This window comes from Dendrobates tinctorius, unplaced genomic scaffold (assembly GCF_039654945.1).
Source record: "Dendrobates tinctorius isolate UK_male_01 unplaced genomic scaffold, ASM3965494v1 ptg000046l, whole genome shotgun sequence".
Taxonomy (NCBI): Eukaryota; Metazoa; Chordata; class Amphibia; order Anura; family Dendrobatidae; genus Dendrobates; species Dendrobates tinctorius.
The window spans coordinates 35,167,191-35,192,006 of record NW_027361714.1 but is presented as its reverse complement, the minus strand read 5'-3'; the positions used below and the strand labels follow the sequence as shown (position 1 = coordinate 35,192,006).

Sequence of the window (24,816 nt, the reverse complement as noted above, 5' to 3'; positions counted from 1 at the left end):
GGTACTGCACCTCATCCAGAGGTGACGGATCACCACCCAGGACTCCACTGCACTCAACACACACTAGCTAGTCAGGGCACCTGGGCATACCCTTCGGGAGGATGGCCTCATCCCAGACTGGCTAGAAAAGGGTGTGGGGGGGGGGTTAGTGTAGAGTGTGAGGAGCTTAGGTAGTGGAGTGATAGTTAGACATCCAATCAGAGTGAGGAAGGTGACAGTTGGTGCAAGGAGCTAGTTCTGAGGTAAAGAGATCCATCCAGAAACTAGTCAGTCGGTGACAGGACCAGCGAGAGAGCAGGATTGCTGTAGAGGACTGTGGGTGTAAAAGAGAAACCTCTTAACCACGCTCCTGTACTGGGAAGAAGGGGTCCTAGGGGCACGGGTAGTGCGACTGGCCACCCGTCGGGCCCGCATCCTGGAAGGGAAGGACCAGGCCAGAGTGAGGGAGCCGGCTCCTGAAGCTGGTGGAGGACTACAGGACTCAGCTGGGAAGCCGGAGGCTGAGGTAACTTTAAGTGCCACAGCCACAAGCACCCTCCAAAAGGCAGCGGTATGAGTAACGGACCTCGGGGCCTGACCCACGTCGCCTGAGGAGATCTGTGGCTGCTAGCTGAGGGCACTACTTGTGAAGACGCAGGGCAGGGAAAGTAAGGAGAATTCAGCGCAGAGGCACATCCTTGAGGGAAGACACAAGGAGGAGTCCTGAAAGGTGTACCCAATCTGCCTAGGAGTTTGCCGGACCCCTCCCTCGGAGGACGCAGCACTAAGTGGACCAACGTGTACATGAAACTTGTGAGTAAAAACCCAGAAACTGCACCTGTGTCCTTGGAGTTATTTTACAACTGCCTGCCTCACACTGCAAACACCGTCACTGGCTCAACTGCCCTGGGACACCGTTCTACCTGTGGAGAGCTTTACCATCCCCGCTGCCTTAACACCGTCCCAGAGGATCTGCAGAGCAGCGTCTGCTTAACACCTGTATTGCCGAATACCACAGGTGGCGTCACGAATCCCCTTTTCCCCCTACAACTATCCTACAATCTTCCCCTTCATCTGCACTTCCATTATCTACATTGGACACCCAGGGCCACGGACCGGGTCACTAGCACCACCGTGACACGCTTTCCCTGTAAAAGAGCCTGACCGGCCCGGTTCTGAGTACGCTCCACTTATCCAACAGTATAGAACGTATTTGGGTTCTATAATGGTGTTATATAAACACACTTCCTAAGAGACCATCACATATTGAGGATATAATGCCAGATACACCTCAGATACAGCAACGTTTACAATAAAGTACTTCTACTGGCAGGAACTTATAAGACAACTCTATTTCTCATTTCATTATTTAAAGCTACCATATTTTTCGGACTATAAGACGCACCCCAATTTTCAGAAGGAAAATAGGGGAAAAAAATGTGTCAAATGGGGGTCCGTCTTACAGTCCGAATTCAGCTTACCTGGGAAGGGATCTAGCACAGGTGGAGGAGTAGTCACAGGGGTCATTCAGTGGTCCAGGCTCGTGCGGTACCGGCTCTGTGCTGGGGCAGGTTGGTTGTGCTGGGGCAGGGGCAGCTGTGCTGAGCTGGTGCAGGTGGGCTCTGCGGGGTGAGGGTGGCGGCGGGCTGTGCTCCGGTGCAGGGGCGGCGGCTCCGCCTGCATTTCCTCGCAGCCCGGAGGCCCCCGCACATCCCTTGCTGGCCGCCGCCATGTTGCGGTGGCCTCCGGGAAACATGGACGCCGGAAAGATGGCCGCCGGTCCGGGGACGGCGCATGCGCGGGTTCAGATCTCGTCCCGAGATCTCGGGGGACGACATTCAAATCTCGGCAACGAGATCTCGGGACGAGATCTGAACCCGCGCATGCGCCGTCCCCGGACCGGCGGCTGTCTTTCCGGCGTCCATGTTTCCTGGAGGCCACCGCAACATGGCGGCGGCCAGCAAGGGATGTGCGGGGGCCTCTGGGCTGCGAGGAAATGCCGGTGGAGCCGCCACCCCTGCACCGCGGAGCCCCGCCCGCTGCCACCACCGCACCGCAGGTTAGTATATTGCAACCATAAGACGCACCCCCCACTTTCCCCAAAAATTTTTTTGGGGAAAAAATACGTCTTATGGTCGGAAAAATACGGTATATTCCATTAGATCATATTATTAATGGCCATTGGGGGTGAATGGAAGATCAACGCAATGCTCAACCTAACTAAACATGACCAGTTAATCATCCAAAAAAGCCGAATAAGTGAAGCCTTCATTAAGACCAGATGGACTACAAGAATTTAATCTAAATATCCATCTGCATTCCTCTTGCAGTAACAACTGATCAAGATTACCCTTTTGGGGTCCCAAACCCCATACTCGGAGATCCAATGGGTTTCCAGAATGCACGTTCCTCATATGTGCTGCTAATGGTGTTTCTGTGCCCATATTAATTGAGCTAATATGTTTGATGGACGTCTCCTCAATTCCAATATTGTTTTCCCAATATACAGTTTGGGGCATGGGCATCTTATCACATAGACAACACCTCTGGCCCTACAATTGATTTTATCCCTTAGGTAATACTCTCTGTTGTCTAAAGGATTAACAAAGTAATTCATTCTTGGTATGTATTTACAAAAATTGCAGCAACTACCGCAATTTTAGCGTCAAACTTTCTCCTCCATTGGGTAAATCCTTATCTGTAGCAACATGGCTATGCGTCAAATAGTCCTTAGAATTTTTGCCCCTACGATAAGTAACAGATGATGTTCTCCAATAACGTCCCATAAATCGGGATTAGCTCTTAGTATAGGCCAATATTTACATAGAACACTATATGCACTAGAGGTTCCCAACCTGTTGCTTGGGAGCCACATGTGGCTTATGTTCCCATGAATTGTGGCTTGCGGCTGTCTGCCAGCTATGTGCATTAGCTCCAGATCTAGCGAACTGGTATGAAGAGTACATCTCAATGATGAATTTTGTGAGTAGCACTGCACAGAAGAGCAGATCTCGATGCACATAAATTATCTCTAAACCACTGAGACCAAAATAAGTATGGTACGCTGTAGACAAGATGAAACTACCTGTCAGATGAGGTGCTTGAAGCTGGATGCAACAGTGTGTTGGGATTGCTTAATGAGAGAATACTGAATGGGGTCAATTGTGGGAACCCTTGGATCTTGGTATAATGCTTTGGGATGATTTCTGTGGTAAAGCTTTGGGTATCATACCTGTAATGGGGGCTTTGGGTGCCACTTCTGTGAGGCGGTTGGGAGCTGGATGTGGCTCGTGACTTTCTTGGAGCTGAATGTGGCTCACTACCCTCTCTGAGCGGAGTGTAGCTCGAAAGGTTGGGGACCACTGCAATAGAGGCTTTAACATAATGTGTCCCTATGAATTTTATAATCCAATTCTCCACTTTCCTGGGAGCCACATCCAACAACGTATCTCTATTTGTAGCCTTAGCCCTATTGAATGCCTTTTGCAGAACACTCTTAGGGTAACCCCTTTCAGAGAATCTCTGAAATGGATTTTGGCTCTCTTCCAAAGAGGGCATCACTAGAACAATTACGCCTTGGCCGAGGGTACTGTCTGATCGGTATGCCGGCTTTTAAAGACTGAGGGTGCCAGCTTTCCCAATGCAAAAAATTATTAGTTGATGTCGGTTTCCGATATTTATTGGTGTGTGTGTGTGTGTGTGTGTGTATATAATATGTGTGTGTATGTATGTGTATATATATATATGTGTGTGTGTATATATATATGTGTATATATATGTGTGTGTGTGTGTGTGTGTGTGTGTATGTATATATATCTCACCCCCTACGATTATGGTCAGATCCAGAAAATTAACTTTTTAGTCCGATTTATTTAGTTAAATGCATACAAATTTTGTTCTTAATAAGGAGAGATACAAAATCTTAAAACAACTGTGTATCCCTATCCCACAAAATCAAAACATCTATGCATCTACTCTAAAATAAAATGTGACTGGTGTAAGAGATAAATACTCATAGAAAACTTGTATATCCTCCCAACACCCCAAAAATAAATTTGCAAAAGTTGGTGCACAAGATGTACGGATAGCGGTACCCCTTATCTGATGAAAGAAGGTACCGATAAAGGTAATATAATTGAGGACAAATAGTGTGTACAGAAAATTGTACAACTTTAGTGGAGAGAAAATGACACCGCCGGGATCCCTAGCTCTTGATCTATATTATTGTATAGTTCTTCTATCTAAACTCATGAGTTTAGTGGTATCAGAATCATTTACATCTTTTAGTTTTAAGACCATATTTCGTATCACGAATAAAAAGATGGACACAATAGGCCTACCCGGTATTGGTCTCATTTGTTTATGCACTTTAGGCAAAGCGTAAAAAGTGGCTATTGAGGGACAAGGATTATACATTTTCTTAAATTCATCTTCAGACCGAAGATTCCTCTCCTTAGCTCCCTTCGACAAAATCAGCAAATCCTTCAGGAAACCTTCCGTGGGGTCATATCTCATAAAGTGGTATAGGTACTCTTATCCAGCAGATGCCGTGCCATCCAAATATAATCAATTTTATCCATCAAGACAATATTGCCCCCCTTGTCAAAAGGGTTTATAATCAAATTCCTATTGTCCTGTAGCTCTCTCAGAGCCCTAGTCTCTTCTAGACTCAAGTTTGTTACCCCACTCCTATTCCCGTTTGATATTTTCTTGCTGTCCTGTTCTACCATATTCACAAAAGTATCTTTGTTATGGTATTGTGAAAAAGATGGAGTATTGGATTAGGTGAAAGGTTGACCTTTGGTGTGACATCAGCTCCTAGGTTTTAAAAGGTTCGGCCACCTCATGGTCAGCTCATTACAGCCTCAACCCCCTGATGATTAGCTGGCAAAACATGTCTGGAAGGATTTAGGAGCAAATTGTAATAAGCACCAGCCAGTTATTGTATATTCGGTTCTTATAGGGTTATTGGTAGCAGCCGCACCTTGCTCCATACCCATGAATACGGTTATGAAATAGGATTAGGACTGTGAATTAAAAAATGAGTCATTAGAACAGTGAGTTACTTTAAAAGATGAGTCTATAAACTAATATGCCTGTGTCCTAAAATAATACACATGGGAAAGTGCATTTTTTAATAGTACTTCTTTTAACAGCACAAATAAGTTATATTTTACAAGGCTTTAGTTGGGGATTATTTGCCTTTGGCAATTTGTTAATTATGTTATAACCCTATGCTGACTCTTTTGGACAGCAATTTCTAAGACCTCACGTTAGGCAGCGTGCCAGTGCATAATAGATGTGTGTATAATCCCCCAACTAAAGACTTATGAAATATATAAAAAACGTGTTCACGATTCAGGAAGCTGAACATATAAATGCCTACTACATTTGTTACAATTTTTTACAAATTCATTCTTTTTTTTAATATAGAAATACCCAGAAAAGCTTTATTTTGAAGGCCTAGCAGAACAAGTCAATCCACCTGTCCAGATCCAGCCACAATACCTTCCAATCTACTTTGGAAATGTGTGCCTTCGTTTCTTGCCTGTGTTCGACATAGTCATTCACAGGTTTTTAGAGCTGCTTCCAGTTTCAAAGTCCTTGGAAACACTGCTTGATCATCTTGGAGGCCTGTACAAGTTCCATGGTTAGTGTTAGGCTTATATGGTAATGAAAGAATAATATACTAAGTACAAACAAGTGTTCAGCTTTTTTGTTTTTGTGGTCTGTTTAGTTCCTGTCTGGGTGTCCACTATTTTAACTGAAAAATTAGTGCACTATGTGATGCTGTGTATACCTAGCTTGACCTTATGCTTCATAACGTAAAGTGTATTCACAAAAGTTGGAAGTTAGTCTCTGTCATCAGAATAGGGGATAACATCTCGATTGCTGAGGGTCATACGACTGAGACCCCACCGATCTTGAGATTTGGGGCTCTTATCTTGTTAATGTAACTGATCGATCATGCGCGCACTGCCTCTTAATTCTTTATTGGAGATGGTCAAGTGCTGCGCTCAATTGGTTTTCGGCACTTCCATAAGAATGAATACAACAGCAGTGCACTTGATCGACCACCGCTCCATTCTAGTCCTGGAGATTGAGGGTCCCAGTGGTTGAAACTCCAGCGATTAAGAAGTCATCCTATATCCTGATGAGGCGGATGACTTTCAAACTTGACAATACCTTTTTTAAAGGGAATTTGGTAAAATTATCAACCCTACTATGCCATCTATATTGGTATAGAGGCCCTAGGAAGTTGAGTATTTTGATATCTGCGGTCTGTTGAAATATTCCTTAAAAATCCAAATTTTCCTTCATATGGAAATAAGGTTTCTCTGGGTGAGACAGCTCTTTCAGAGTCTGCATCTAGAGCTCATTTTAATGCCTAAAAAATCTGTATGCAAATTGAACCCCTAGCTGCATGCGTGAGATCAGGCTCCATTTCATGAAATCTTGGACGCAGATCACCATGGCACTCGCTTCTGCATAGTTTTGTGAACTTCTATGGACACTATCGTCACCTTTCTTCTGCATGGGCACCACTCGGCCACAAAAAAAGGAAATTGAAGCCATTGCCCATAGGAGGGTAGAACACTGCACAGAAACAGTGGCGAGCTTCACACTTTTGAGATTTCATCAATTGAGCCTAACATCACACATACAGTGGATCAATTTACATAAGCGTCAGTAAGCACTTAAATAAGCTTTGGAGGCAGACTCTTGGAATAGGGCTTTGTCCCTCCCATAAATCGCACTTCCTTATTCATATAGTAAGAAAACTGGCTTTCTCTGGAATAAGTAAATTGATCTGATATCAAGGCATCAATGTATTCAACTTTCCTTGACTTGTCCATCTAGACTACTTAGGAGAGTTGATCCTTCTTATAGATTACCTTTTAAATGAGTCCTGTAACAGTGGAAATTTCTTTACTGTGTTGTCATTTTGTAACACATGTAACAGACTAGCTAAGTTTTGTTCACTTTTCCAAAAAATCTAGATCATTAAAAAAAAAACACTGAAAAGGAAGTAAAATATGCATGTAGCATATGAATGGGAAATATGTCTGACCAGTAGTATCATTCCACCTTAGATCGACCAGTCACCTACTTATACAACACCCTCCACTACTACGAGATGCATCTACGTGATCGTACTAATCTGAAGCGCAAGCTGGTGCACTCCATCATTGGCTCCCTAAAGGACAACCGGCCCCCTGGATGGTGCTTGAGTGAAACATACCTAAAGTGTGGTATGAATGCCAGGGAAGACAATCCTTGGATCCCTGATGACACATACTACTGCAAGTTGATTGGCCGATTGGTTGACAATATCCTTTTGGTTACATGTTATTTTAGTATCTCTGCTCTGTTGACAGGGTGTGACTGCCGATGTCATGCTGACAAGCTCCTTACTTCCTAACTGCAGGAAGCAGTCTGTCAATCAGCATGAGGTGCGCAGTCACGCCCCGTCGACCACTCAGAAGATCAAGAGCTGCTTTGTTGTTGTGGAGCAGCTGAATCCCTGGAAGGATCGCTCCATGACCACTCAGAGCTGATGCCGGATACACCAGGCAGGTAGCAAGTATCTACATGTTAGTTTTATGGCTTATAATAAAAAAATATATAGTCGTGGATAACACCTTTTTAAATGCTGGCAAGCAATTGCTAAGTGTTATTTTCTAACTACTCTTAGGCCGGGGGCACACTGTGTTTTAGGCAGTCCGTTGACGGACTGCATTACACCGCGGTATAACACTGTGTAACGCAGTCCGTTAACGCCGCCATTGAGCCCCATTGTTGGGCGCATCGCATGCTGTAAAGCGGCACGTGTTCGCGATGTGCCATCATTCGCTGACGGAGCCTCGGACGCGGCCTGCAGCGTCTGAGGCTCCGTCACCACTAGCGCAGATGAATCGCGTTATGCTATACCGTTAGCAGCCCATCAACGCTATGCGTTGAACGGGCTGCTAAAACGTTATGTGAACCCAGCCTGAAACGACCTGTAGTACCAAAAAAAATCCGATTTTTGAATTAAGTTTTTAGGTTTAAAAGTATTTTATTGAAAATTGATTTTTAAATTTTTCTTGAAACTGAAGACAAAATGGAAATATTTCCTGTTCTGTAGGGATTGTATTTTATCAGTTATTTCATTATCACTACAGGCAGGAATAGAATGAAAGTTAACCCATCTCTATATACATATTTTATCACAGGAAGGCACCGTTCACAATAGGGGATTGTCACCGCTCACCTCTACCATAGAAGTTACTGAATATCTTCAATCTGTTTTCTATGGTCCTAGGGAATGTCATCAGTAAATGACACTGTTTAAATCAGGTTTTCATGGTAATGGTCTTATTGTTTTTCTCAATTTTCATATCACTATTTCTACTAGAGCATGGCCTTATTAGTCTCACATTTTCTGTTCTGTGCAAGTGACTTTATCAGTCTCTGACAGGATTACAATGAAAAGTAACACATGATCTATCCTTCACAATAGGTGATGTTCTAGCTCCTCTCATCTTCCCTTCAGAGACCTTTGCACAGATTAGAGCATGCTGAGATAATGCTTGTATACAAACAAATATGATCTGAGTCAGTCTATTGCTGTTAATGTCCATGTGAAGAACAAGACGCAAGAGACTAATATTTGTGTACAGTGTTAAAATGTCATGATTTTTTATATACGTAGATGGTGATATGAAAAATAAAAAAATCTAATTTAAAACAGCAGCACTGGAAAGTTGGCTGCTTTTTAATCATGTAGCAAAAAGCATCTTCAGTCAAAGAATAGAAACAGATTGTATTATCTGGTTTTCATAAGTGAAAGAAATTATTTCTTAGTAGAGAACTTATTGTACACAGATTAGCTTTTCCTTTACTCTTTTCATTTACCGATGGCTGGAAAATCTCCTGGACCTTTTCCAAATTGTGACTGGAGATTCAATGAGTTCCCCAATCCAGCTGCCCATGCGCTTCATGTGACTTGTGTTGAGCTGATGGCCTTGGCTGTTCCGGGGAAGGAAGTTGGCAACGCTCTTCTTAATGTTGTTTTAAAGAGGTATTTTTGCATGTTTACTGACACCAGTGGTAATATAGCAGTTGTATCATTGGCATATTTCTAATGGAAGTAGCTACTATGCGCGGCCAGTGAGTTTGATTAGGGTGGAGGGTTGTTGACTGCGCTGCACTTCTTCCTGCGTGGCATACATTGTGTAAACTTTGTTCCTGACTCCTGGATCTCGGCATTCCTTGTGACCAGCAGCAAAGTCAGCTGGCTAATGAGCAGAGAAAGGCTCAGCTTACTAGCCCACCAAATCTTGTGATGTATCTGACCAACCTCTTTTGTGACTGCCAGGGAAGGGGTGCACCCATTTGGACTTATGATTAGAAATCATGGGACCCTAAAGTATATATACTGTTAGACAAATGCATTGCTCCACTAATATTGCTACAATTTAAGCGGATAATAGAGGTAATGCCATAAGCGTTTAACAGGGTATGAGTCCCAGCAGATTTTTAAACTTATTTTCATGACCATAAAACTATGGAACATTGTATTCATCTTGACTCCGCATCTAAATATCTAATTTTTTATGCATGTGATTGTATAGAGAAGCTTTGAAGACCTAATAGATGTTTAAGTCCCCAAAATACAGCTGTAATCTTGCCCAGTCATAGGATTATGCCTTTTATTAAGGCCGCTGTCATGACCACCCCATGGCTGGATTTGACACAACAAGGGGAACCAATTCTAAACCATTTAGTCTGTCTAAAATGATTACATTCCCCAATGTACATCGCACACTCCCTAATAGTTGGCCAGAGCAGCCACCTCTAAGGATTGGTCTAAGAGCTAGCACTCTCTTAAACCTTTAGTTACTTTCTCCCTTCTCCAAACATAATCAAACTTGGCACATAGATAAAGGAAGTTTAACCTGACAAGAACAGTCAGTGCTGAATACAAAAACTACATAATAAACTACATTAAAAAAGTGCAGGCAAATCTCTTAAAATAAAGATATGTTAACCAGAACTCCAACACGGACATCAAATCCATGGCTCCAGCGGATGTGTTAGACAGAAATCAGGGCAGATCTTCAATTTTGTTTACCCTCAAAAAAATGACCCACTTCCAAATTGTTACATTTTAAAACTAGATGGGTATTTCCTGAAGGAAATACATGGTGCTTGAACAGCGCTGCCAGCTTTACAGCAGTGTATCAGGTGTCGACTGTAAGAAAGTAAAGTTAGAATATGAATGTTGTGTATAGCCACTTTGGCACAATCTCGTCACCTCAGTAGCCACTTGGTAGCCACTTTGGCACATTCAGCACCTCTGTAGCCAATTTGGCCGCTTGGTAGCCACTTGGCACGTTCGACACCTCTGTAGCCACTTGGTAGGCACATTCGGCACCTCAGTAGCCACTTGGTAGCCACTTTGGCACATTCGGCACCTCAGTAGCCACTTTGGCCACTTGGTAGCCACTTTGGCACATTCGGCACCTCAGTAGCCACTTTGGCCACTTGATAGCTACTTTGGCACATTCGGTACCTCGGTAGCCACTTTGGCCCCTCGGTAGCCACTTTGGCCCCTCGGTAGCCACTTTGGCCCCTCGGTAGCCACTTTGGCCTCTCGGTAGCCACTTTGGCCCCTCGGAGGCCACTTTGGCCCCTCGGTGGCCCCTCGGTAGCCACGGTGGCCCTTTTGGCCCCTCGGTAGCCACGGTGGCCCCTCGGTAGCCACGGTGGCCCCTCGGTAGCCACGGTGGCCCCTCGGTAGCCCCTTTGGCCCCTCGGTAGCCACTTTGGCCCCTTTGGCCCCTCGGTAGCCACTGTGGCCCCTTTGGCCCCTCGGTAGCCACTGTGGCCCCTTTGGCCCCTCGGTAGCCACTGTGGCCCCTCGGTAGCCACGGTGGCCCCTCGGTAGCCACGGTGGCCCCTCGGTAGCCACGGTGGCCCCTCGGTAGCCACGGTGGCCCCTCGGTGGCCCCTCGGTGGCCACGGTGGCCCCTCGGTAGCCACGGTGGCCACGGTGGCCCCTCGGTAGCCACGGTGGCCCCGGTGGCCCCTCGGTAGCCACGGTGGCCCCTTTGGCCCCTCGGTAGCCACTTTGGCCCCTCGGTAGCCCCGGTGGCCCCTCGGTAGCCCCGGTGGCCCCTCGGTAGCCACGGTGGCCCCTCGGTAGCCACGGTGGCCCCTCGGTAGCCACGGTGGCCCCTTTGGCCCCTCGGTAGCCACGGTGGCCCCTTTGGCCCCTCGGTAGCCACTTTGGCCCCTTTGGCCCCTCGGTAGCCACTTTGGCCCCTCGGTAGCCACTTTGGCCCCTCGGTAGCCCCGGTGGCCCCTCGGTAGCCACGGTGGCCCCTCGGTAGCCACGGTGGCCCCTCGGTAGCCACGGTGGCCCCTCGGTAGCTACTTTGACCCCTTTGGCCCCTCGGTAGCCACTTTGGCCCCTTTGGCCCCTCGGTAGCCACGGTGGCCCCTCGGTAGCCACGGTGGCCCCTCGGTAGCCACGGTGGCCCCTCGGTAGCCACGGTGGCCCCTCGGTAGCCACGGTGGCCCCTCGGTAGCCACGGTGGCCCCTTTGGCCCCTCGGTAGCCACGGTGGCCCCTTTGGCCCCTCGGTAGCCACGGTGGCCCCTTTGGCCCCTCGGTAGCCACGGTGGCCCCTTTGGCCCCTCGGTAGCCACTTTGGCCCCTTTGGCCGCCACTTTGGCCACTTTGGCCCCTCGGTAGCCCCGGTGGCCCCTCGGTAGCCCCTTTGGCCCCTCGGTAGCCCCTTTGGCCCCTCGGTAGCCACTTTGGCCCCTTTGGCCCCTCGGTAGCCACTTTGGCCCCTCGGTAGCCACTTTGGCCCCTTTGGCCCCTCGGTAGCCACTTTGGCCCCTTTGGCCCCTCGGTAGCCACTTTGGCCCCTTTGGCCCCTCGGTAGCCACTTTGGCCCCTTTGGCCCCTCGGTAGCCACTTTGGCCCCTCGGTAGCCACTTTGGCCCCTCGGTAGCCACTTTGGCCCCTTTGGCCCCTCGGTAGCCACTTTGGCCCCTTTGGCCCCTCGGTAGCCACTTTGGCCCCTTTGGCCCCTCGGTAGCCACTTTGGCCCCTTTGGCCCCTCGGTAGCCACTTTGGCCCCTTTGGCCCCTCGGTAGCCACTTTGGCCCCTTTGGCCCCTCGGTAGCCACTTTGGCCCCTTTGGCCCCTCGGTAGCCACTTTGGCCCCTTTGGCCCCTCGGTAGCCACTTTGGCCCCTTTGGCCCCTCGGTGGCCACTTTGGCCCCTTTGGCCCCTCGGTGGCCACTTTGGCCCCTTTGGCCCCTTGGTGGCCACTTTGGCCCCTCGGTGGCCCCTTTGGCCCCTCGGTGGCCCCTTTGGCCCCTCGGTAGCCACTTTGGCCCCTCGGTAGCCCCGGTGGCCCCTTTGGCCCCTCGGTAGCCACGGTGGCCCCTTTGGCCCCTCGGTAGCCACTTTGGCCCCTTTGGCCCCTCGGTAGCCACTTTGGCCCCTTTGGCCCCTCGGTAGCCACTTTGGCCCCTTTGGCCCCTCGGTAGCCACTTTGGCCCCTCGGTAGCCACTTTGGCCCCTTTGGCCCCTCGGTAGCCACTTTGGCCCCTTTGGCCCCTCGGTAGCCACTTTGGCCCCTTTGGCCCCTCGGTAGCCACTTTGGCCCCTTTGGCCCCTCGGTAGCCACTTTGGCCCCTTTGGCCCCTCGGTAGCCACTTTGGCCCCTTTGGCCCCTCGGTAGCCCCTTTGGCCCCTCGGTAGCCCCTTTGGCCCCTCGGTAGCCACTTTGGCCCCTCGGTAGCCACTTTGGCCCCTTTGGCCCCTCGGTGGCCCCTTTGGCCCCCCCCTTTGGCCCCTCGGTAGCCACGGTGGCCCCTCGGTAGCCACGGTGGCCCCTCGGTAGCCACGGTGGCCCCTTTGGCCCCTCGGTAGCCACGGTGGCCCCTTTGGCCCCTCGGTAGCCACGGTGGCCCCTTTGGCCCCTCGGTAGCCACTTTGGCCCCTCGGTAGCCACGGTGGCCCCTTTGGCCCCGCGGTAGCCACTTTGGCCCCTCTGGCCCCTCGGTAGCCACTTTGGCCCCTCGGTGGCCCCTTTGGCCCCTTTGGCCCCTCGGTGGCCACTTTGGCCCCTCGGTGGCCACTTTGGCCCCTTTGGCCCCTCGGTAGCCACTTTGGCCCCTTTGGCCCCTCGGTAGCCACTTTGGCCCCTCGGTAGCCACTTTGGCCCCTCGGTAGCCCCGGTGGCCCCTCGGTAGCCCCGGTGGCCCCTCGGTAGCCCCGGTGGCCCCTTTGGCCCCTCGGTAGCCCCTTTGGCCCCTCGGTAGCCACTTTGGCCCCTCGGTAGCCCCTTTGGCCCCTCGGTAGCCACTTTGGCCCCTTTGGCCCCTCGGTAGCCCCTTTGGCCCCTCGGTAGCCCCTTTGGCCCCTCGGTGGCCCCTTTGGCCCCTCGGTGGCCCCTTTGGCCCCTCGGTAGCCACTTTGGCCCCTCGGTAGCCCCTTTGGCCCCTCGGTAGCCCCTTTGGCCCCTCGGTAGCCACTTTGGCCCCTTTGGCCCCTCGGTAGCCACTTTGGCCCCTTTGGCCCCTCGGTGGCCCCTTTGGCCCCTCGGTAGCCCCTTTGGCCCCTCGGTAGCCCCTTTGGCCCCTCGGTGGCCCCTCGGTAGCCACTTTGGCCCCTTTGGCCCCTCGGTAGCCACTGTGGCCCCTCGGTGGCCCCTGTGGCCACTGTGGCCCCTCGGTGGCCCCTTTGGCCCCTCGGTGGCCCCTTTGGCCCCTCGGTAGCCACTTTGGCCCCTCGGTAGCCACTTTGGCCCCTCGGTGGCCCCTCGGTAGCCACTTTGGCCCCTCGGTGGCCCCTCGGTAGCCACTTTGGCCCCTTTGGCCCCTCGGTAGCCACTTTGGCCCCTCTGGCCCCTCGGTAGCCACTTTGGCCCCTCGGTAGCCACTTTGGCCCCTCGGTGGCCCCTTTGGCCCCTCGGTAGCCACTTTGGCCCCTCGGTAGCCACTTTGGCCCCTTTGGCCCCTCGGTAGCCCCTTTGGCCCCTCGGTAGCCCCTTTGGCCCCTCGGTAGCCACTTTGGCCCCTCGGTAGCCACTTTGGCCCCTCGGTAGCCACTTTGGCCCCTCGGTAGCCACTTTGGCCCCTTTGGCCCCTCGGTAGCCCCTTTGGCCCCTCGGTGGCCCCTTTGGCCCCTCGGTAGCCACTTTGGCCCCTCGGTAGCCACTTTGGCTCCTCGGTAGCCACTTTGGCCCCTCGGTAGCCCCGGTGGCCCCTCGGTAGCCCCGGTGGCCCCTCGGTAGCCCCGGTGGCCCCTCGGTAGCCCCGGTGGCCCCTCGGTAGCCCCGGTGGCCCCTCGGTAGCCCCGGTGGCCCCTCGGTAGCCCCGGTGGCCCCTCGGTAGCCCCGGTGGCCCCTCGGTAGCCCCGGTGGCCCCTTTGGCCCCTCGGTAGCCACTTTGGCCCCTCGGTAGCCCCTTTGGCCCCTCGGTAGCCCCTTTGGCCCCTCGGTAGCCCCTTTGGCCCCTCGGTAGCCACTTTGGCCCCTTTGGCCCCTCGGTAGCCACTTTGGCCCCTCTGGCCCCTCGGTAGCCACTTTGGCCCCTCGGTAGCCACTTTGGCCCCTCGGTAGCCCCTTTGGCCCCTCGGTGGCCCCTTTGGCCCCTCGGTAGCCACTTTGGCCCCTCGGTAGCCCCTTTGGCCCCTTTGGCCCCTCGGTAGCCACTTTGGCCCCTCGGTGGCCCCTTTGGCCCCTCGGTGGCCCCTTTGGCCCCTCGGTAGCCCCTTTGGCCCCTCGGTAGCCACTTTGGCCCCTCGGTAGCCACTTTGGCCCCTCGGTGGCCCCTCGGTAGCCACTTTGGCCCCTTTGGCCCCTCGGTGGCCACTGTGGCCCCTCGGTGGCCCCTTTGGCCCCTCGGTGGCCACTGTGGCCCCTCGGTGGCCCCTTTGGCCCCTCGGTAGCCACTTTGGCCCCTCGGTAGCCACTTTGGCCCCTCGGTGGCCCCTCGGTAGCCACTTTGGCCCCTCTGGCCCCTCGGTAGCCACTTTGGCCCCTCGGTAGCCACTTTGGCCCCTCGGTAGCCCCTTTGGCCCCTCGGTAGCCCCTTTGGCCCCTCGGTGGCCCCTTTGGCCCCTCGGTGGCCCCTTTGGCCCCTCGGTAGCCACTTTGGCCCCTCGGTAGCCACTTTGGCCCCTTTGGCCCCTCGGTAGCCCCTTTGGCCCCTCGGTAGCCCCTTTGGCCCCTCGGTAGCCACTTTGGCCCCTCGGTAGCCACTTTGGCCCCTTTGGCCCCTCGGTGGCCCCTTTGGCCCCTCGGTGGCCCCTTTGGCCCCTCGGTAGCCACTTTGGCCCCTCGGTGGCCCCTCGGTAGCCACTTTGGCCCCTTTGGCCCCTCGGTAGCCACTGTGGCCCCTCGGTGGCCCCTTTGGCCCCTCGGTGGCCCCTTTGGCCCCTCGGTAGCCACTTTGGCCCCTCGGTGGCCCCTCGGTAGCCACGGTGGCCCCTTTGGCCCCTCGGTAGCCCCTTTGGCCCCTCGGTGGCCCCTTTGGCCCCTCGGTGGCCCCTTTGGCCCCTCGGTGGCCACTTTGGCCCCTTTGGCCCCTCGGTGGCCACTTTGGCCCCTCGGTAGCCACTTTGGCCCCTGTGGCCCCTCGGTAGCCACGGTGGCCCCTCGGTGGCCCCTCGGTAGCCACGGTGGCCCCTCGGTAGCCACGGTGGCCCCTCGGTAGCCACGGTGGCCCCACGGTGGCCCCTCGGTAGCCTCGGTGGCCCCACGGTGGCCCCACGGTGGCCCCTCGGTGGCCCCACGGTGGCCCCTCGGTAGCCACGGTGGCCCCTCGGTAGCCACGGTGGCCCCTCGGTAGCCACGGTGGCCCCTCGGTGGCCCCTCGGTAGCCACGGTGGCCCCTCGGTAGCCCCTCGGTGGCCCCTCGGTAGCCACGGTGGCCCCTCGGTAGCCCCTCGGTGGCCCCTCGGTAGCCACGGTGGCCCCTCGGTGGCCCCTCGGTAGCCACGGTGGCCCCTCGGTAGCCACGGTGGCCCCTCGGTGGCCCCTCGGTAGCCACGGTGGCCCCTCGGTAGCCACGGTGGCCCCTCGGTGGCCCCTCGGTAGCCACGGTGGCCCCTCGGTAGCCACTTTGGCCCCTTTGGCCCCTCGGTCGCCACTTTGGCCCCTTTGGCCCCTCGGTAGCCCCTTTGGCCCCTCGGTGGCCCCTCGGTAGCCACTTTGGCCCCTTTGGCCCCTCGGTGGCCCCTCGGTAGCCACGGTGGCCCCTCGGTAGCCACGGTGGCCCCTCGGTAGCCACGGTGGCCCCTCGGTAGCCACGGTGGCCCCTCGGTAGCCACGGTGGCCCCTTTGGCCCCTCGGTAGCCACGGTGGCCCCTTTGGCCCCTCGGTGGCCCCTTTGGCCCCTCGGTGGCCCCTTTGGCCCCTTTGGCCCCTCGGTAGCCACTTTGGCCCCTCGGTGGCCCCTTTGGCCCCTCGGTGGCCCCTTTGGCCCCTCGGTGGCCACTTTGGCCCCTCGGTGGCCACTTTGGCCCCTCGGTGGCCCCTTTGGCCCCTCGGTGGCCACTTTGGCCCCTTTGGCCCCTCGGTAGCCACTTTGGCCCCTCGGTGGCCACTGTGGCCCCTCGGTGGCCACTGTGGCCCCTCGGTGGCCCCTGTGGCCCCTCGGTGGCCCCTGTGGCCCCTCGGTGGCCACTTTGCCACGGGGCGACTTTGGCGCTCCGGGCCAACCAGGGGCTACTTTGGCACACTGGGCTTCTAAAGCCACTTTGACATCCGACTGCAGTGATGGCGAACCTTGGCACTCCAGCTGTTGGGGAACTACAACTCCCATCATGCCTCAACTGCTGCGGGTTGCAAGGGCATGCTGGGAGTTGTAGTTTTACAACAGCTGGAGTGCCAAATTTAGCCATCACTGGGTGGGGCATTTTAGAAGCCATTGGCGCGCTGCGCCTTTAAGACCTTGAATCAGCGATCTGTCAGCTTCTATTAGCTAATATGGGTCACGTGTGGAAGCTGCATTTGCATAGCTGCCATCTTTGTAAGGTCACTGCACCTGCGCTGTGGCTTCAATCCATGTCAGTTGGGGGTCATGGAAAGGTAGCCATTAATTCCTATGGGACGATTTTTGCTTAAAATGCAAATTTATTTTTTTTAAACTAGAAATCGGATTGACTACAAAAACACACAGCACACCTGTCCCCACCGAGGGCTTCGAAATGCCGCCTGAACGGGGTCTCTGCGCCGAGCTGTTCGGGCCGCATTAATTGCTGAAAACCGCGGAGAAGAAGTAGAATAATAACTAGACGTGTATTTCCTGAAGGAAGTACAGATAGTGCTTTGAAATGGTGCCCGGGCTGCCCCTTTAAGAGAGACTTGCCTGCTGCCCCTGCAAGACTTTCAACTCAGGATCCGTTTTAACTGTGGGTGCCTCTCAGTGGTCACTTTGGCCTGTGGGGCCCCTCTGGGTCCGATTTGGTGGGCGGGGCCCCTCTGGGTCCGATTTGGTGGGCGGGGCCCCTCTGGGTCCGATTTGGTGGCCGGGGTGGCTCAGCCTCCTTTTGGCGCGCCGGCCATTTAAGAGCTAGTTTGGCTCACTTGGCTTCTAAATCCACTTTGGCGCACATTCTCTCTCAGGCAAAATAGAAAAACACGGCACTCAATGAGGAGCGAGGTGCACAAGTTGGGTATCCAGCCACCTAAAAATGTAGTACAAAAACTTTCCTTTATTGTAAAAGGCATCCAGTTGAGTACATTCCTTTAAACGTTTTCAGTCATACAAATGACCATCAGAAACAGAATTTTTTCCCAGTTGGTTTTAACTGAGAGGAGCTGTAATGGAAAATGCCATATATTATTAAAGAACCGCTGTCGTGAGTAGGCACTATTCAGTACTGGGTATATTCATTAATAATGTGGAGAAACAGACGTCTGAGAGGCAGCAGCTACTGAGAATGAAAGGACACCATTCATGTAGGAAATCACAAGATCCAAGGGATTGACACCTTAAGTTTATGCAGGGACCGGTGTATCCAATAAATGGTATGGCTGTCCAGAAACGTCTCACCCCAGCAGCACAAGCGTCCAGCCACAGACCAAGCGCTATTCCTCTGCACCTTCGGTGCTCTTCCTAAACAGCGCTTTCACCCTCCCTGTGACACACGTGTCTCCCTGCCAGGACAGACCATTTGGATAATCACAGCACCCACTTGTGGACATTCATGCCTGTTACAAACAATACAGGATAGTTTCCTGAACATATTACAGTGCAAATTTCTGGACATCCATACCATTTTATTGGATATACCGGTCCCTGCATAAACTTAAGGTGTCAATCCCTTGAATCTTGTGATTTCCTACATGAATGGTGTCCTTTCATTCTCAGTAGCTGCTGCCTCTCAGACGTCTGTTTCTCCACATTATTAATGAATATACCCAGTACTGAATAGTGCCTACTCACGACAGCGGTTCTTTAATAATAATATATGGCATTTTCCATTACAGCTCCTCTCAGTTAAAACCAACTGTGAAAAAATTCTGTTTCTGATGGTCAATTGTATGACCGAAAACGTTTAAAGGAATGTACTCAACTGGATGCCTTTTACAATAAAGGAACTCTCAAACCATTTTTTCTTTTTGAGTGCCAAGTTTTTGTACTACATTCTCTCTGTGGCATGCGTCATGTGATGAAACTAGATTTGCATTTGTGCTTTGGGTTTCTCTTTAAGAGCTGATATCATCTGCCAGGATCTCTGTCCTGGAGGGGTGTTGAAAAGTTCGTAGGCGTTGGCATAGTAACTGGGTGTGCCTGCGCGTATCAATGAGCTTAACTTCCATTTGAATCGCCTCAGGGCATGTTTTCCCTATGGCAACATTTTCCCATTGAAATGCATTGAGGAAAATGTTTTTTTCAATCGCAAATTGCGCAAAAACTACAAATCCGATCGACACGAAAATTACTTGGCACACCACTCGTGGACGCTGGCTTCGAAACGACACTTCAATGAAGTCTGTGCATGTAGCGGTTCGGGCCGCATTAATTGCGGAAAATCAACTGAATAATAAGAAAAAGAATAAGTTAGCAGCGTTCGGATTACATGATAGTGCTTTCTTCAAAGCACTATAATAAGTTAGCAGCGGTCGGATTACATGATAGTGCTTTCTTCAAAGCACTATAATAAGAATAAGTTAGCAGCGTTCGGATTACATGATAGTGCTTTCTTCAAAGCACTATAATAAGTTAGCAGCGTTCGGATTACATGATAGTGCTTTCTTCAAAGCACTATAATAAGTTAGCAGCGTTCGGATTACATGATAGTGCTTTCTTCAAAGCACTATAATAAGTTAGCAGCGTTCGGATTACATGATAGTGCTTTCTTCAAAGCACTATAATAAGTTAGCAGCGTTCGGATTACATGATAGTGCTTTCTTCAAAGCACTATAATAAGAATAAGTTAGCAGCGTTCGGATTACATGATAGTGCTTTCTTCAAAGCACTATAATAAGTTAGCAGCGTTCGGATTACATGATAGTGCTTTCTTCAAAGCACTATAATAAGTTAGCAGCGTTCGGATTACAATATGTTGCTTGAACCTAGAGATTCAAGCACCATAACTAGGTTTTCTAGTGCTCATCCACTCCCCCTTCCCTAATGTTTGATGGCCACTGGCATAACCGGGATGTAGGATGACTTTAATTTTATGAGCACTCTTGATGCAGTCCTGATCACCTCTGGATTGTAATGTTCAACTTTGTGGAAACAAAGCTTTGCTTTTGGTTACAATCAGTCATCTGCTGGTGTAGGTCCACTGTGTTTTATCAAGACCAAAGTCAGCGCAGCAGTCTACCAGGAGATTTTAGAGCACTTCATGCTTCTGTCTGCAGACAAGCTTTTTGTAGATGGAAATTTTGTTCTCCAGCAGGACTTGGCACCTGTCCACACTGCCAAAAGTACTACAACAGTATCACTGTGCTTGATTGGCCAGCAAACTCTCCAGACCCCACAATGCAGATGAGCTGAAGGCTGCTATCAAAGCCACCTGGGCTTCCATAACACCTCAGCAGTGCCACAGGCTGATCGCCTCCATGTCATGCCGCATTGATGCAGTAATTGATGCCAAAGGAGCCCCGACCAAGTATTGAGTGCATTTACTGAACATACATTTCAGTAGGCCACCATTTCATTTTTTAAAATATTTTTTTCCAGCTGGTGTTATAAAGTATTCTAATTTACTGAGATAATGACTTTTGGGTTTTCATTGGCTGTAAGCCATAATCATCAACATTAACAGAAATAAACACTTGTCATTACAAACAGAGTGATGCATTTTTCTATAGGAGTTTCACTTTTTGTAGCAAAGAACTGAAATAACTTTTTGATATACTAACTTTGTGAGAATGCACCTGTAGATATGGCTGCAGCTTCTAGTAAGTGGTTTACAGGATTAACAGCTACACTGCTCACTACTGCGGTGTAATGCCTTCTATGCTGCTGCAGAGATGGTGGCGCAGAAGCTCCTCTTTGTGTGGTGTATGGAAGACAAAACACTTACTCTGTACAACTGTGGAGCTGAGCTCAGGGAAAACTGATGATTAAAGAGAACCTGCAGAAGGGAAATCTGTTGGTAATGCAGCATGTAATGGGTTGAAATAGTAGTATTACTCAAATACACACATGACCATTCATTTAGAAAAGTCACCTAGAACTATATTTTCTAAAATATTTTCTACTCCATGATTTGTGTCTTCCCGTTTTACAGCCAGCCCCTCGTTCCCAGGGAAAACATCACCGCTTGGATGAACGCTATTGGGCTCATTATTACAGCTTTACCCGTAAGTAAAACTTGCTTCTCTGATCTAGCATGCGTTTATCTTTCAGTTTATCGCATCGATGTTTGTGTTGTACATATGGCTAGCAGATTATTTAAATGGAGCAGATCTCGCTCAGCCGTTGTTTGTACTGTGTTTTCTGGCATAGCCAGTTATTTAGCACGTATGGTTAATGGGCATTGGCCCTGTTGTCCAGATTGCATGCCAGCAAAGCCTCCTTCTAATGACTAATGTACAGAAAGAACAAGCAACCTGCCTTTATTCTTAAAATATACAGTATATTGAGAAAAATATTTATCTTCAGATCTATTTTAAAGCCACTGAAAAATGTAACCCTATTTCCTGCAACTTTCAATAGTTTAGTTTACTACATTTTGTGTCCTAAATTGCTTCTGACATTTTGGTTAAATTCAGCATTTCTTCAAATGTTTTGAGCCTGCCTACCCATATCTAAATGTACAGGAATATTTCTTACTATCCTTGTACACTGATCCACCATGACATTGGAATTACTGTCAAGTGAAGTTACCATTGATTTTGTGACAATAGTATCCCTCAATAAGGTGGTTATAGTAGGCAGTAAGTGCTGTCAGTTCTTTAAGTTGATGTGTTGGAAACAGAAATGGAATCTCTAACTCCGTTGTCTAGTCCATGTCACAGAGGAGCTGAAAATGCCACGTTTTCCTGATATGCAGTGATTAATACACAGTGAGGCACGAGGAAAGTGAAGATCAGTCAATGTAGCACAAATTGCTTGATGGTTACTGCTGCCTTTGATAGAAAGGTGACAGCGCACATCATGCATCGCAGCCTGCTGCAGACCTGTCTGAGTCCTTTTGGTGATCCATGTCAACTGCTGGAAACTCTACAAGGATGAATCTGAACTGGCCCACAGAGAAATTGAAGAAGTTGGTCTGGTCTGAATCAGTTACCTTTTACGTGATGTGGAGTGGCAGTGTGTACATTGCTTAACCAGGGAAGGGATGGTACTTGGGGAAGAAGGAGAGTGATGCTTGAACCATTCAGAAGTCAAAGGACCTGTGCAGCTGTCAACTGACTTGAAGTGTACATCATCTGATGATGGGATGCAGCGCCCTCTGACTTCTGATTAGCACAGGCCTTTACCTGCACAGTATCTATGCAAGCACTGGAAAGCAAATAAGCCATAATTTTTTTTTTTTTTTTTTTTATTTTTTTTTTCTGTCTACCCGCATTTTACCAAAAAATTTCTATATCGAACACCTTTAAGAAATGTGTCACGTTGTTCATAATTTGACCTCCAAAGTCCCCACATCACAATGCAATAAAGAATTGAATGTGCTAGAAAAAGTTTGATTCATGGAGGTCCCATCCAAGGACTATTCTGGTGCTGTATTAATGACATTTAGCATAGGACGTTCTCTTGTGATCTTCTGGAATTTATGCCGGTTTTGGTGCCACCAAGGCGACCAATACATTATTAGGCATGTGGTTTCAATGTTATGAATGATCAATGTATATTGACACAGCCTGATCAAAATGTATTAGATCCTTTCTGTCCACTTCCAAAAATGTTGTGTGTTGAACATTTGTCATTTCAAGTGCACTTTCAGCAGTTCCTCCCCTCAACGTAGTAATTAATGAGGTGCAACTGTCATCTTAAACCCTCAGTGAGCTGAAAATCTGTCTTCACTGGAAACAGATTATACCAGTAATTTATCAGTCCAAGAGGAAATCAAAACAAAGTTTTTGTATGGTGTGTTACAAAATGTTATAATTTTCACTTGTACTATTAAATTAATTGGAAACTGACAATGCATACGTGCTGCACGATTTATGAGCACTGGCTGTATGAATTCCGTTGTATTAGTTTGACTCTGAAATGCTGCAGCGTTTGAGGAAAAACATATTTTGAAAGCAACCAGGGACTGATCTGTGCTGGTGACTTATCTTCTTCCAGTGACTCACAGGTCTCTCACTTTACTTGCATGTAGGGAGAGACCTGTCACTCCAGTGGAACGGGGTGGAAGAGGCCACCAGAGACCCGCTTTTGACAAGTCTACCATGCAGCTTGGTCCCCGGTGGCATTTAGAGCATGTTCCTCTCATACATGTGTGGAATCATGCAGCCAGTACCTGATACATGCTGCCTATGGATCGTGCAACATGTATCAGCTGTTGGGGTCGCTTTTCAAAAGTTGTCCTGTCAAAAATGAAAAATCTGCAATCAACCTGTATGACTGCAGGCTTGTGAATCTTCTCCGCGCATGCACTGTTCTCTGCCTCAGTAACATAGGTTACGTATACAATACGCATACTCCTGAGCAGAACCCATCTAATGGGTGTGGCCTCGCTGCATACAAGTGTAGGGCATGCATTGGGAGGATTCACAAGTGCAGTCAGTGACCCCTTTAAGGATAAAAAATATTTAAGGATAAAAAGAACACTAAAAAAACCACATCCTAGATATCACTGAAATATTCCAGTTGCAGATCTTTATTCAATATGTAGTGGAATGTGTTGAGAACAATAAAACACAAAAATGATCAATGTACATCAAAATTAATATCCCATGGAGGTCTGGCTTTGGATTGATACTCAAAATCAAAGTGGAAAATCAAATTACAGGCTTATCCAACTTCAGTGGAAATGCCTGAAGACAAGGAAATAAGGCTCAGTATTGTGTGTGTGTGTGTCCTACAATGCCTGGGCATGCTCCTGATGAGGCAGCGGATTAAAGCATCAGTCTACTCCTGGACAGTCTGTGTTGCAATGTGGCAGTGGTGGATGGAACAACATTATGTCCAGGATGTGCTCAATTGGATTCAGGTGTGGGGAACGGACAGGCCAGTCCGTAGCATCAGTGCTTTCATCATAGAAGAACTTCTGACACACTTCACTTGAGCCATATGAGGCCTAACATGGTCATGCATCAGAAGTAACCCAGTGCTCCCTGCACCTGCATATGTTCTCATAATGGGTCTGAGCATCTCATCCCAGTACCACTGGCGAGCACATGGAGGGCTGTATGACCCTCCAAAGAAATGCCTCCCCACACTATTAGTGACTCACTGCCAAACTGGTCCTGCTGGACGATGTTGCAGTCAGCAGAACACTTTCCACGGCGTCTCCATACGCTCTCGCGTCTGTCACATGTGCTCATTGTGAACTTGCTCTCATCCGTGAAGAGCACAGGGTGCCAATGTCCTATGTGCCAATCTTGGTGTTCTCTGGCAAATTCCAATCGCCCTGCATGGTGTTAGGCTGTAAGCACAACACCCACTTGTGTATGGCAGGCCCTCATACCACCTTCATGGAGTCTGTTTCTGACTGTTTGAGCAGACACATGGATGTTAGTGACCTGCTGGAGGTCCTTTTTGTAGGGCTCTGCTGCGTCCTCTCCTGTTCCTCCTTGCACAAAGGAGCAGGTAGCCGTCCTGCTGCTGGGTTGCTGCCCTCTAATGGCCTCCTCCACATCTGGTGTACTGGCCGGTCTCCTGGTATCTTTTCCATGCTCTGTACACTGGTGACAGACACAGCTATGCTTCTTGCGGCAGCTCTCATTGATATGCCATCCTGGGTAAGCTGCACTACCTGAGCAACTTCTGTGGGTTGTTGACACTGCCTCATGCTACCTCTAAGGGTGAGAGCAATGACAAAATGCGAAAGTGACCAAAACAGACCATTTCTGTGTTCTCATCCTTTTTGGCTAAGGTCACCCCCCCCTGAAGAACCACTCCTTTTATAGGGGGTGGTTTTGCTAATTGCTTATCATTTCTACCTGTTGTCTGTTCCATTTGCACAACAGCAGGATAAATTGATTCACAATCGGTGTTGCTAAATAACTGGACCGGTTGATTTCAATGAAGTGTGATTGACTTGAGTTACATTGTGTTGTTTTTGTGTTCCCTTTTTAATTTTTTTTTTTTTTTTTGAGCAGGGTATCATTCTTGTGATTTCTGGGACCCCAATAATTAGACACTTATCATCTATCCTGTATTGAGCTTTATTTTGCATTCCTTCAGTATG

General features: G+C 50.1%; 2 protein-coding genes across 2 annotated transcripts in view; one reads left to right on the top strand and one right to left on the bottom strand.

Moving 5' to 3' along the window:
- Window positions 1–24,816, top strand: part of MED23 (mediator complex subunit 23) — a 189,012-nt gene that overhangs the window by 140,445 nt on the left and 23,751 nt on the right. Inside the window, exons 22-25 of the mRNA XM_073575818.1 lie at window positions 5,413–5,629; window positions 7,074–7,310; window positions 8,878–9,043; window positions 20,740–20,812. Coding sequence (XP_073431919.1) covers window positions 5,413–5,629; window positions 7,074–7,310; window positions 8,878–9,043; window positions 20,740–20,812 — 693 coding nt within the window. The remainder of the gene's footprint in view (window positions 1–5,412; window positions 5,630–7,073; window positions 7,311–8,877; window positions 9,044–20,739; window positions 20,813–24,816) is intronic.
- LOC141089592 (uncharacterized) lies at window positions 9,839–20,616 on the bottom strand. Its single transcript, XM_073576106.1, has 8 exons — window positions 20,533–20,616; window positions 16,208–16,288; window positions 14,077–14,177; window positions 13,800–13,926; window positions 13,312–13,382; window positions 13,027–13,132; window positions 12,252–12,400; window positions 9,839–9,920 (listed from the first exon to the last, which is right to left on the bottom strand). The coding sequence occupies exons 1-8, from the start codon at window positions 20,614–20,616 to the stop codon at window positions 9,839–9,841; spliced, it is 801 nt and encodes a 266-aa protein (XP_073432207.1).